Raw genomic sequence first — 14,475 nt, 5'->3', positions numbered from 1 at the left:
TGCATGTTCCCAGCCGGAATACAGTGGATGCCCACGGGAGCCACACAATGCAACACACTGTAAAAAAAAAAAATCAAAAATGGCCATGTGGGGGCCGGGTGGGGGCACACCCAGGAGGTCCGAGGACAGGGTGCGCACCGACAGCCACCTGTGTGGATGTTGGGAAAAAAAAATACCTCCATGGGCTCATGGCCTGCACGGCTATGCCAATGTGGGAGAACTGCTGCTGTCGCTCTCATCACCCTCTGCTGCTGCCACAGGAGGTGGTGGTGCTATGGGAGGCAGCCCACGCAAAGCCCTGGTATGGTCATCCATGGCAGCAAGCATGAGGGTGTGGAAGGTCTCGTTCTGGAGGATTGTAGTGCGGAGATCCCCATGCAGCACCTGACGTGGTGCCCGGATCTCCTCCCGAGTTGCCTGCATCTCAGCTGAGAGCGAACGTGTGAGCCGCTCCAGCTGCTGTTCTGTCCTCAAGTTAGTTGAAGCTTCAAGGGCAACAAGAGTCCCCCTGAGGTGATGGAGTTCTACCCTCAGGGGTTCCCTGTGGCCCTGGGACTCTATTGACATCGATTGGCATAGAGTCTCCAGTGCCGCCCGTCTGTCCCTGTTGGACGCCAACATGTCCTCCCTGTGTGATTGGCAAATGGAGTCTGTTGCCTGCTGTAGTTGCTCCATCTGCCTTTCAAGGGGGACAATGGAAGTGGCCACCCTCTCCATTGCTTGAGCCATCATTTCAACTGATGCTGCCTGTTGGGTTGCCATACCGTATATGGATTGTTCCCATGAGGTATTGCCTGGTGGCATACGGCCACTGCGTCGGCAGGCACCACACCTGTTTGGGGCAAGGCGATCTGCGCCTTGCTGGGCCGGCACTGCCTGAGGCTGCAGGACTGCATTCCCCCTCTGATCTGCTGGCCCAGGAACAGGATCAGATGTTGTGGAGTGTGACCCTGCATCCGTAACCGCCAAAGGCGGACTTACCAACACTGACATCCCCATAGAGGGTTCTACCCCTGGTGCAGGTGGGTTGGACAGAACAGAATCCCTGCCAGAAACACTTACCTGCGACGGCACATAGGTCTCATCATCCAAATCAGCACCTGAATAGAGGTCTAGGGAGGTTCACCCAGAGGCACCCCTGGACAGAATGGTCTGCAGCAAGATTGGGTTCTCACCCACCACCACACCATGTCCCCCACTGGTGCCCGGTCGTGCCTGAGGTCCCTCCTGGGTCTGCACCATCTCCTCAACCTCAACAGCATCAAGTGCGTCATCCCCTGCAAAAACATGAAAGACAAAAACTGGAAACAGGCATTAGCACCATAGCACACAAATAGGCCTGACAAGCTACAGAACCAGTACATGATTTACACATGTCCCACATGACTATAACCCTCCCATGCATGCACTGTTACGGAGTTGGAAGGGGAGGCAAAAGGCAGACACTGATGACACCAAGATGGAAGAGCAACACATTTGCTGCATGCTGGGTAGCACTGCCATCACACATTGGCCTGTGAGTGGCATGTCCAATACACATACATGACACATGCCATCACACAGATGGCATGTACCATAGCCATGGTACATTCCACAAGTACATCCATATGTCAGTGAATGAATACTGTCAGCCATTCATGTGAGATGGACATGATGAGATGAAAAATGCTACATAGTGTGACAAAATAGGCATGTGCCACACACTGTGACACATCCAGTGTACAAAAATACAGTGATTGCAGGCCGATGTACACATCAATGGTTGTGCACTTCAACATGACAGGAAACAACTATCATGTTCCACATTCAAACAGGCCCAAAAAATGTACGTGATCAGGCCAATACTCAATCAGCCAGAATGGTCAAATCATTCACCTAACAAGGTAACACATGTGGGCCAATGTGGGGTTCATCAATGACAGAAGCATGTCACAAATTTGACAATAGGGCTGAGGAATGCATACAAAAAGTGGGAGAATTGAAACAATCAGCCTGAATGAACACTGAAAAATACAAACAATGTTGTTGCAAGATGCCACTTCAAGGGCAACTGCCGTAATGTTGCGCTAAATTACTACTGTGGGCAGAAGGGATACTGTCACACCCAAATCCAAGGTCGCTGAATGTTTTGGATGAAGCACATGGATGACCCATACCACTCAGGCACACACACCCTCACCTGGCACTCAATCAGAACCTGTCACCCAAACAACATACACATGCATTACACACACATGCATGGGTACTCACCGGACAATGCACTATAATCAGGTAGTCCTCCCACACCTTGGTTCTGTTCCTCTGTGACGAAGACCCCAGCAACAGACTCATGTTCAGTGAGTTTGTTGTCCTCTTGTGGAGACCCACCGCCAGTCACCAGAGTAGCGGCATGATTTGAGGCCAGCTTGTTCTTTGCTCTGCGTTTCAGGTCATTCCACCGCTTGTAGCAATCATCAGCTGTGCGCCTCACAAATCCAAGGGAACTTATGCGGTCGGTGATGGTCTGCCAGTGTGCCTTACGTTGACCAGGTGTGGTCTTGCACCCCGCAGTCACCACCATTTCGTTGCTATGTGCCGACACATAGGCCACAAGTGCATCAAGTTCTGGATCATTAAAGCAAGGCTTCCTTGAGGTACCAGAGTGTGTAGCCATGTCTGGGGTCTCAGCCTGTCGTGCCAGAGCACCCTTCTTCCTCTTCTTTAAAGGTGGAGCAGAGCCAGAGTGGCTTACGCCTCTCTGGTCAGTAGGGGCAGAATCACCGGTGGACTGGGTAGTAGGAATGTGGGAATGCACAATGACCATAGGTCTTGATGCAGGCATTGGTTGCAGGGTAATGTTGGCAGGGGGAACGTCAGTTTGATGGACCGGGACTGACACTGTCCTGACTGGGAGAGTCAGAGCTGGGGCGGATGGAGCTGCAGCTGCCCCTGCAGCCTCCCCACCCTGCATACTTGGGGCAGCAGATGACATCGCTGCCCCAGATCCACGTGGCTTGGTGACAACAACTTGCACCACCACACGTGGCCTAGACTTGCTAACCTGGAAGTCAGCCAGGGAGTCATCCTGTGCCAGGTCAGGTTCCACAATAGGCTGGTCCAACAGGGGATGAGCTGGGATGGTGTCAGCCACGTTTCCCTCAACCATGGGGGGGGGCATGGGTGTCCCTGATTGTTCCTCCACACATGGGGGTATAGGGGCACCCTGCAAATCCCGGCCACATCCCCTACCGTGCCCACCAAGCCCACCTTTTTAAGGTCGGCCACCTTTGCCTCTCTTACCGCTTGGTCGCCTCCCAACCATGGCACTGATGTTGTTGTGCGTATGGGAGTTGCAGTAAACTATTGTCCTGGGCAATTGGAGGTCAAAGGGCTAGGATACCAGATGGAATTCGTACCCTAGTGCTCTAACAAGGCTGTCTGTGACCCCTGGGAGAAGATGACGGGCCACACAACGCACAGGCAGCCCAAAATCAAAATTAATGTGCACACAACCCCTCGTAGACCACATGCGTGAAAAAATGAACCCGCACTACGCTGTGGCACCCAGAAACAGAAAACTAAGTGTACACGTAATACACGCAGCCTACAATGACCTCTGAAGGGGAACGCGACACACGGGGCAAGCACAGTTGCTAATTACGTGCAGAACTCACCGTCTGCCTGGAAAAAGAACGTGAAAAATACGCGCGTGTGCGAGTTGGCAACACCGCCAAAAGAAGAATTGTACGCTGTCTGAGGAGACAGGACAAAAGGAGAAGTGAACTCTGTTTGAGGAAACAGGCCCAACAAAAATTCAGAAAAGAGCTGTCAGAGGTAACAGGGAGTACGAACTAGAAACGATGTGAAGTAATCGCATGTGAACCGACAAGAAGTACAGATTTCACCCACTCGCTCTCCACGAAAAGCACGTACAAGGAAATAGCGTCCTACACGTAGCTTTTAAACCGGCCCACACGTACACGTCAGATACGTGGGTGCTTTCCTCCAATTACACGCAATGACACTCGGACATGCAGTTTTTCCACGTGTGCTCTGTCATCACGTGCTATGAGGGAAACGCATGCGCGCATAATGTAACTTACGCGCTTACGCGCTAAGGGCCTTTGGTCCAATGGAATCGCATGCATGTGCTGATACACTTACGCGCTAATGCCCTTTCCTCGAATTACACGCTGACGTGCAATTTTTTCATCTGCCAAATCACTCCGTATCAAGCTGGCCACGCGAAAACACACGGAAGACCACGCTCCTGCCCAGAAGGCCGAATTACTGCCCCCCAGACCCCCGAGCACGCTCCCACCTGCCATCTGCTGCTGCCTGACTGCCTGCTGCCCATGTGCCCTGCCATTTTCTGCCTGCACGTCAGCCAGGGTGTAGTTGCTGTGACTACCCCTGCTGAAACCGAAGACTCCCGACTGGGATTCTATCGCTCCACAGCCAGCCCCAGGACCCAGTTGCCCACCCACTCCTGGCTCTGGGGTTGCCATGTCCGGCACAACACCATCTGGCAGAACTGGCAACCCTCAGCCAGAGAGGCAGAGGGCCACCAGCATCACTGCCACTGAAGTTGGTGTCCTTGCGGAGCAAGTCCTGGGGCAGTATGATGCCCTCTTTGGAAGTTTGCGTGCCGACAATGAAGGACGGACCAGGATCTGGATGGACATCGTGACTGCCATCAACGCGGAGGGGGTGGCAGTCCGCGACTTATATCATGTCAAGAAGCACTGGGAGGACTTCAGGTCCAGGACCCTCAACAAGGCCCGGCACCTCGCTAAGGCAGCGGATGCCAAGCGGCGCCGGGGCCAGCTGTTGAACCATCAAATGAGGATCCTGCAACGCATATGCCCAGCGCTCTCCGTCCAGATCCTTGAGAGGCAGACCCGTCTGGAGTCGAGCGATAAGTGTACATGCATGTTGATAGTACGCTGTGCGTGTCGTGGTGTGCCAGTAGCGTGCAGGTTGCACATGTGTTTATGTAGGGCCATGTAGGGATGTATATGAACATGGGCGTGAGGCTGCCACATGTGAGTCCTCTCAGTTGTGAGACACATTGATGGTGTATGTGTTGGTAAGCATGCTGGGCAAATGCAGGTGTGGGAGCACACATGTTTGAATTTCTGTGTATGTACATTGGCATGGTTGTGGCATGGATGGTGGTTCATAATGCATGTATCTGCACTGTGTACATGTGAATGTATGTGTATCTGACAAGTGTGCAACTGTGATGCAACATGGATGCACGTGACACGGATATGTAGAAGGATGAATTGTAGATGTGACATGTATGGCAATCTCATCACTGCAACAGTTGGAGGAGATGTAGACATGCATGTTAGTGTGGTGGCGTGTGTGCATGTCTAGTGCACTCCTTGTGTTTCATGTGATGTCAGGCTCGCCTTTGGCTGTTCATGCTGTTGTATGTGTATGGATGGTGCTGCCTGGTGCAAAATTGCTCTTGAAATGTTCATGTGTATGAGTTAAAATGACATGTGTGTCGTGGATTGTGATGCCGTGTCTGTAGTTAACCAATGCCACTCATGTGCAACTGTCATGTGTCTATCAGTCCATTGTACAGTGCCCTGATGCCTGTGTTTTATCTCTCCCTGTCTGCAGCGTCAACTAAAGAAGAGGGCGGAGAGGGTGCTGTGGAGCACATTGGCAGGGATCATCTCACCAGCCGGAAACGCACGGCCCGGCTCCCTCCCAGGTTGTCATCTTGTCGGGGAGTGAGGAGTCCGGTGCCGCATCCCAGGCAGCAGCTGCCGAGGGAAGGTCCAAGAGGCGGAGGTCAGAGTTGGACTCCTCGGCAGGGGCAGCTGAGACCCCACAGGGTCCGACGGAGGAAGATGGCACGGAGTCATCCAGGTTGGCGGGGGGTTTGGTGGAGGAGGAGGCTGTGCAAGGGACAGACAAGGGGTCTGGAGGTGGGGATTCCACTGGTGCTAGTGGTGCAGTGCAGGGGCAGGGACAGGAGGCAGCACAGGCCACCGCGGAGGTGCCTGTGTGTAATCTTGTCCCCGATCCTGTGACTGCATCATCCCGCACCAGCAGGGATGCCTACGTCCAGACCTGTTTTCAGGGAGGGGATCCGCTTACAACAACTGGCACCCACTCATGTCCCACTCATGTCCCCCTGCACCCCACCCCCTGCAGTGCAGGACACCTGCCAGCAGGCCCCCACTCATGTCCCACTCATGTCCCCCTGCACCCCGCCCCCCTGCAGTGCAGGACACCTGCCAGCAGGCCCCCACTCATGTCCCCCTGCATCCCCACCCCCAGCAGTGAAATGCCAATCTCATGACACAAACCATAAGTCAACTATGTACATCAACACATGTCTGTCACACACATACACTGGTTGGCATTGCTTGTGTAAACCCACATTTTCACATTCATCAACCCAATGAGCGAATCCCACTCATGGAACTAAAACATGAAAATGTATTATGTACATGAAATCAAAAATGAAATGAAAGCATACCAAAATATGAAACATGAAATGAAAAGCATGTAAAAAAGATGATTGAATGAAAATGATAACCAATCAAAAACAAATTAGAAAGAAAAACAGTTCAAAGTCACCCTCCAACAACGCAAATCCAAAGGAAATGTAAAAAAAAATCTCCATAGCTTCATGTTCATAATGCAAAAAAAAAACAAAAATGAATACATGATGAAACTATATACAATCCATTGCCCAAGGATGTAAAGGGTCCATGATCCCAACCAAACAAATGAAACCTACCTAACAAACTACCTAAAAATATAACTATATACAAAATTGTGTGGCATTGTCCATTGACCACAAATAAAAGGAAAATGAAAAGGAAACCTAACTCTAAAAACTATTTACAAGGGCAGCGGGCTAGTCCGACGGCTCACATTTGGATGTCCCGGGCCAGGGCATCATCGAACTCCTGCTCAATGTCCTGGAGGCGGTCCTCTTCCATGGCCCCGTGGGTTCGCAGGGACGACGACATGTTCTCCTCCAACTCCCTGCGAATTGCCTCGAGGCACTCGGCCCGCCTCAGGGCCCTCCGCATGGAGTTCTCCGCCCTGACCATCGTGAGCCGTGCCTCTTCTGCCTGCTGCCGCTCCGCATCTATAGCATGGCCTAACCGCTGCCACACGGAAGACACTTCCAGTCCTGGGTCCTCCTGCCCTCTGGCCGATGCCTGCCCCTCCGATGTTGATGGCCCAGAGCCATCACTGCTCCCACCTAGAGCCTGCTCCTGCTGCTGCTGTCCATGTGCCGTGTCTGATGGTGCCTGCACCTCCTCCATCAGCTGGTCTCCAGTTGTGGTTTCCACCCCTGCTGGACCGCCGACTCCCGACTGTGGCAGGGATGTGAGCTCCACCAAGCTTGCTGTGTTGGTCGGGCCAGGTCCACAGGGGGCCCTGGTGTAATATGGGCCGGAAGTCGGTGTGGAGAATGACTGGCGCATAGTCTCCACAGAGGAGGAGAGGTCCGCCAGAGTGCGCAACACATGTAGGAACCCACCAACCAGGACGGAGCCCATACGTTCGTGGGACCCCTCGTCCGCAGGTAGTGGAGAGGCAAATGACATGGCACTCTCCCCTACCTTCGGACGGGCCTGGGACGGGGCCTCCCTGCTGGTGCATGGTTGTGCAGTCACAGGGTCAGGGGCAGCGACATGCACAGGCCCCTCCGCGGTGACTTGTGCTGCCTCCTGACCCTGGACTGCACCACTTGCCTCAGTGGTACTACCCCCACCAGGCCCCATGTGTGGCTCAGTAGCGGGCTCCCCCTCCTCTGTGGAGACCACCAACCTGGATGTCTCCACACCGTCTTCTGCCATTGGAAGCCCCTGTGGGGGCTCACCCGGCCCTTCCGCTACAGCCGTTGTGGCAGACGCAGCACCAGCCCCCTCGGTCCCGGATGTTGGTAATTCCTGGGAGGGTGGCTGGGCCTTGCGTCGCTGCCCAGTGGAGGCATCCCTGCCGCTTGGCTCCACAGCGCCGTCTCCGCCCTCTTCTTCACTTGACGCTGCGTAGAGGGAGACATAGAACACAAGCATCAGGGTACAGTACAAAATACCCTAGATAGGAAGCAATAACACATGAGTGGCACTGTCAAATGTCACTTCCATCCTGTCATTCCACAACACATGGGTGAATGCACACAACACACATGCAGAAACAGTCCTGGTGCCTGCAATCAACATCAACATCCATGTAGAAGGTCCCCTGTAAACCAAGATGTTGACTTCAAAGTCACATGCATCCATGGCGTTTCAAAGTCACACACACACTTCTCAGGCACACACACATGTGCACCATACATGTACATGACATCAGCACCCATTCCTCACCCCCCACTTCATGTCCAGGAACCGAGACAGCCATGCTTTCATGTGTGCATTCCACATAGAGCTCCCCATGTTACATTAAAACACATACACCAACCATGTGGTTCACACATAACTGGTCTCACATGCATGACCATGATGTCCCTGCACACACACATCCATACATGGCCTATGTCACACATACAGGCAAGCATCAGACTACCAGCACACTGCAACATGCCCTGTCTCACACAGCAATGCTTGGCCACTTACCGATCAACTCCAGACGGGTCTGCCTCCAAAGGATCTGGGCGTGGATTGCTGGGCCTACGCGTTCCAGGACCCTCATCTGGATGTTACTCATGCGTGCCCGGCCCCCCTCCGCGAGGCGCCAGGCCTTGTGGAGGGTCCTGGACCTGAAGTCCTCCCAGCGCTTCTTGACGAGCTTGATGTCGCGGGTTGCAACCCCCTCTGCGTTGATGGCAACCACTACGTCGTCCCAGATCCTCTCCCGTCCTTCCTTGTTGACGCGTGATGTTCCAAAGAGGGCATCATAATGCCCCAGGACATGCTCCACCAGGACACCAACTTCGGTGGCAGTGAAGCGGGTGACCCTCTGCCTCTCTGGCTGGGGGTTGCCGGTGGTGCCAGATGGAGATGTGCCCGACATGGCAACCCCAGGAGTGGGTGGGCAACTGGGTCCTGGGGCTGGGCTGTGGAGCGATGGTATCCCAGTCGGGAGTCTTCTGTTCCAGCAGGGGTGGACACAGCAACTGGACCCCTGCAGATGGCTGATGTGCAGGCACCAAATAGCAGGGCACGTGGGCAGCAGACAGTCAGGCAGCAGCAGATGGCAGGTGGGAGCGTGCTCGGGGCTCTGGGGGGCAGAAAAATGGCCTTCAGGGCAGGAGCGTGGCCTTCCGTGTGTGTATGCGTGGCCAGCTTGATACGGAGTGATTTGGCACGTGAAAAATGTGCACGTCAGCGTGTAATTCGAGGAAAGGCCCTTAGCGCTTAAGCGGGTCAGCACACGTATGTGATTTCATTGGACCAAAGGCCCTTAGTGCGTAAGCGCGTCTGTGACGTGTCACGCACGGGCGTTGCCCTTTCGCGTGTAAAACTTCACACGAACCCCAGGAATACATGTACCCCACTCGCACAGGGCCCTTTCTCGTGTGAAACTTCCCACGCACCCCCGAAATACACGTACCCGGATCCAATCGCGTGTGAGACTTCCCGCGAACCCCCGTAATACATGGACCCTGCTGAAATTGCGTGTGAAACTTTCCGCGAACCCCTGCTGAAATCTCGTGTGAAACTTCCCGCGAACCCCAGTTGTACACGTACCCCACTCGCACAGGCCCTTTTGCGTGTGAGACTTCCCGCGCACCCCCGAAATACATGTACCCGGATCCAATCGCGGGTAAATCTTCCCGCGAACCCCAGTTATACACGTACCCCACTCGCACAGGCCCTTTCGCGTGTGAAACTTCCCGCGAACCCCGTAATACACGTACCCTGCTCCAATCGCATATGAAACTTCATGCGAATCCCAGTTATACACGTACCCCACTCGTACAGGCCCTTTCGCGTGTGAAATTTCACGCGAACCCCAGTTATACACGTTCCCCGCTTGGCATTTGCTGTTTCGCAGCCCTGTAAACTGGTCCAGGGTTAGCGCAGCCCTTTGCGCTGGATTGGGGATTTTGATGGCTTTTCCTTGCGCTAGGGGCGTTCTTGGGGGCGTAACTGGCGCTGCTGCAGGGTCGCTGCGCCACTCTGCGCCACGGCTGGTTTTGGAGGCTAAAATCCATGAATACGCTGTGCGTGGAGATCGATTTTAGTGCAAGCGGCTGGCGCAGACATTCGCACGCGCACACTGAGCGCCAGCCGCGTGCGCCACTTTTGTGCGAAATTCTATGAATTACCCTGTAAATCTAGCCTTAGCAATAAAGGGTCACTTGCATCAAATATTCTGCGGGCCAGTCACAGGAGCTAGAGGCATGTATGCCCAAACATATAACCTTGACATTCCATCATCCTCCCTTGCTGGTGCAAAAATGCATAGCTCTGCTTTTTATCAAAATCTTTGGAATGTTTCCAAAACTTTGTGGATCCTCAAAGTACAACAGCCGTAATCATTTATGTAGCAGCGATTTAATGTGGGCCAGCCTACTATGTTGAAACCCTGCAAGGCAATCCAATTCAAAATTAGGTATTTTGTCAAGAAGCAGTAATTATCAGTCCATAAAGAGGCCCAGAGTAAAATAGGTCTTACAAATATAGTATGTGAAAGATGAGTCATAGCGGTTTCCATGTGCATTGAGTAGACTGGCGTTGAGCGAGGGGCCATTAATATATTGAATATTTTGAATTTTTGCAGATAGTCTGCCCTTGAGAATCCCCAAAACTCACACCTGTAAATTCCTGTTGGAATTGCCTTCCCCTCATTCACCTTCAACATGCGTTCCACTGAGCAATGACCTAGAGTCTTAGCCAGTCTAAGAATACCTCCAATAGTCGGATTCATCTTGACACTTTGCTTGATAATGTGGTCCTTGCACTTCAACCTATTGTTGAATCTAATCACAAAGTAGTCGAAGTTGGGGTGCAATGTTCTAAACACGGTCTTTCCAGATGCACTGGGGAACACCGTTTGGGTCTGCGGGAAACACACATCGAGAAACCCTTAGAATTATTGACCGTCAGTATGTTTTACGCTTTGTAAAACATACCAAGTAATCACAAAGTTTTATAGGCCAAACCTCTTAGAAACTGCCAATCCCGGGAAGTAGTGCAGAGGCTGAGCTTAAGCCTCTGGTATTTGGCGAATCTTAACCAAGTGGAAAGCTTAAAATGGCAAGCCTCTAGGTGACCGGATCCTGATAACGAATCGAGAGGTTGCCAAGCCTCTGTGAAAGTCACATTACAACTAAAGTAATGTGTCTAAAAAACCTGGTACATTTAAATACTTGATGTCAATTGGTCACATCTTCTAACACTTTGCCTGCTGACATCCAGAGCTTTTTTTCACAAATATCAATCTTCAAGTAATTCTTCCTTTACACCATTTTGTAGAGCCGTGCCTTGGCATCACTTACTTTCCATAGATTTCTTGAGCATCAAAGCTGTGAGGAGCAAGGGGGGAGGTATGTCGTACTTAAAGGTAAAGATGTCGTGGCCAAAGAGTGTTGTGCCTCCAAACTAGGAAATTCATGAAGGGGGACAGGCAAGAGCAGTTCATCATCTTGGTGAGTGACATGAGAGGGAAGGTGCAAGATTACTGGGGGGAAGGAGGGTATTAAGGGAGGAGATGATAGGTGGTAAGAGGTATGAGGTGGCAGGTGATGATGGAAGGAAAGGTAGAGAATGGGTTAGGTGGAGTGAAGAGCAGTGAGAGGGTGAAAGGGGTGCTGGAGTGCCTAATCAGAATCAGACAGATGTGGGGTAAAAGGGTCAGTAGGTAAGTAGTAGTGATTAAGGAATGAAATAGAGGACAGACTATAGAAGCCTGGCACTCAGCTGGAAGAAGAGGTGCATTTGGGTGAGAATGGGGAGGACGAGCAAAGTGTAGGTAGAAAGGAAAACGTCAAGTGTGATGTGGTAAGATATGTGGAGGGGAGCAAGTGGAGAAAGATGTTTTATGTTGTGAGCTTCGTGAGTGGAAGAGTGATGTGCACATGGAGTGGTGTGAGCAAGGCAGTGAGAGTGAGAAGGAAGAGGTTGGATGTGATGCAGTGAGAAATGAGTAGAGGAGCATGGCTACAGAGAAAGTTGCAGGACTGGGTGAGGGCGGAGAGAGGTGGAAGTGTAAGGGATGTGGAAGAGAGCAAGCATTGGGTTGAGGTATAAATGCAAAGAGGTTGGAAAGGGCGATGCGTCATTTTGTCTGCACTTCATATCCTCTGCTCCGTGAGAGGGAAAGGTTGGCTGGGTGGTAATTACTTATCACTCCATTTCCAATATTTTGTTCATCGGTCTCCAGAACAAAAAGATATTAACTAACAAGGGTGACACATTTTCCAGATTTGACCAATACCAAACTTATAATTACAACAAAATAATCACCAGACTTTTGAAAATGGTGAAACAGGAAGCAATCACCACAAGAAGTTCTTTCATGACATTCCCCTCATCTTGAACAAAGGAGAGAAAGGAGGTAGTTCCTCTGTGCATCACATTAGCCATATAGAAAGGATACATTTGACACATGTAACTTACATCTGGTTCACCGCAGTCACATTCTTCTCCTTCTTCAACATATCCATTTCCGCACTTCTGTCCACCAAGGGATTTTTGCACCTCGGGCATGTTGAACAGACACATACCCACTCCTTTCTCCAGGCTGATGTCCAGGTCCTCTTTACTGCAGCTGCTGAACAGGGTAGGGAATGGATACCTGCGGTGCAAGAGAGAATAGAACTGACCAACAAGCACAAAGATCGTGAGTACCAACTGCATGCGATCATAACCTGTACGTAACTACTGTACAACGTCTGCCTCATACGTCTACATTTTTCCTACTGTAAGCATATGCTAAGGACTTCACAGCAAAAGGGAATCGATACCTGTGGTGAAGAGAGAACAGAACTGATCAACAAGCATAGCGATCGTGAGTACCAATTGCATGCAATCATAACCTGTACGTAACTACTCTACAACGTCTGCCTCATATGGCTACATTCTTCCTACTGCAAGCATATGCTAAGGACTTCACAGCGTATATACTGCCTTGATCCCTCTACGAAGGGTTGGACCTATTCCAATCTTGGCTAGGACTGCTTCCAGAAAGCTCCATTCTACTCTGTCGAATGCTTTTTTGGCATCAACAGACAAGAGTGCCGGACTGTCCGCCATTTTCTGCGACTCATGAATGAGGTGAAGTGTTTTCCGCATCGTTTCCGCTCCCTGTCATCCTGATATGAATCCTACTTGGTCTGGGTGAATCACTGAGGGCATATGGGATTCCAACCTGGCGGCCAGCACTGTGGTGTATATCTTCGCATCTATATTAAGAAGTGAGATAGGACGGTAGGAACCACAATGTTTGGGATCCTTTCCTTCTTTTGGAATTACAGAGATCAAAGCCTGGGAGAAGGATTCAGGTGCTAGTCCTGTTTGTAAGATGTTGTTAAATAGTTCTACCATGAAGGGGGGAGAGGGGTTATGAAGGTTTTATAGAATCCCGCTGTATAGTCGTCATTTCCCGGGGGCCTTCCCCAGTGGAAGCCCTTTGATTGCTCTTACAACCTCCTCTGCTGTAATCAGTGACTCTATCCCTTCCGCCGTGCCTTGGAAGAGTCTGGGCATATCTATTCCCTGCAGGTATTGGTCAACCTCCTCCTGGGCTTGTACCATTCTGACGTATAGAGGCGTTCGTAGAATTTAGCGAATGCCTCCGAGATTCCTCCCGGGTCTGATATCTGTGTCCCATCCTCCTCCTCAATGGCCTTGACCCACCCTTTCTGCCCACTGTCCCCATAGTCTAGCCGCCAATAGGGCGTCGGCCTTGTCTCCCTTTTTGTAATGTTTCTGTTTGAGGAATTGAAGTTTGCGCACCACTAGGCCTTCCTCTAAACGTTTTAATTCTTCCCTTTTCTGCATTGCCTCTGCAACTTTTGCAGCCCTATTGGCGGTCTCATTATTCCATGCTATTGTATCCAGCTGTGTGATTTAATTCCTCTGCTTTTTCTCTATTATGGCCCTTTCCCTCTTTTTCGCTGCCCCCTCTCTAATTAAGACATCCCTCCACGTTTCCTTGCCCGCCTCCCATACCGTTCTCTTTGAGATGTCGCCTGTGTCATTTATTTTAAAGTATTCTTCAATTCCGTGGGCCATTTCAGTGTGGAAAATTGGGCCTTTCCAAAGCGATTCATTATATCGCCATTTCGTGTTTTTGGATGGTAGTGTGTCCAGTCTAATACCGACCATTACTAAGTCATGGTCCCGAGACCCAGGGGGTGCACAGCACACTGCTTTTCTCTCTGTACGTGGGGAAGCTGCTTCACTTCACCTAGCAGTGGCAGTGGGCGGGTAGTGGAGCCGGGTCACGCCTGCACCACAGTGAGGTTTGCCATGCAGCTGCCGGCCTCCACAGTTTCTCTGTAGATTGAAGACAAGGCCAATTTGAGTTTCACTTTTGCTTGGATGTAGCTTCTGATGTTGT

General features: G+C 51.4%; 1 protein-coding gene across 1 annotated transcript in view; it reads right to left on the bottom strand.

The window, feature by feature from the left end:
* The window catches only part of LOC138473016 (disintegrin and metalloproteinase domain-containing protein 12-like), a 2,040,250-nt gene that overhangs the window by 890,413 nt on the left and 1,135,362 nt on the right, over positions 1 to 14,475 (bottom strand). Inside the window, exon 10 of the mRNA XM_069611491.1 lies at positions 12,531 to 12,708. Coding sequence (XP_069467592.1) covers positions 12,531 to 12,708 — 178 coding nt within the window. The remainder of the gene's footprint in view (positions 1 to 12,530; positions 12,709 to 14,475) is intronic.

Source organism: Ambystoma mexicanum, chromosome 8 (genome assembly GCF_040938575.1).
Source record: "Ambystoma mexicanum isolate Mex_15411 chromosome 8, UKY_AmexF1_1, whole genome shotgun sequence".
NCBI lineage: Eukaryota > Metazoa > Chordata > Amphibia > Caudata > Ambystomatidae > Ambystoma > Ambystoma mexicanum.
The sequence above is the reverse complement of the archived record's forward strand: the minus strand, read 5'-3'. Positions and strand labels throughout refer to the sequence as shown.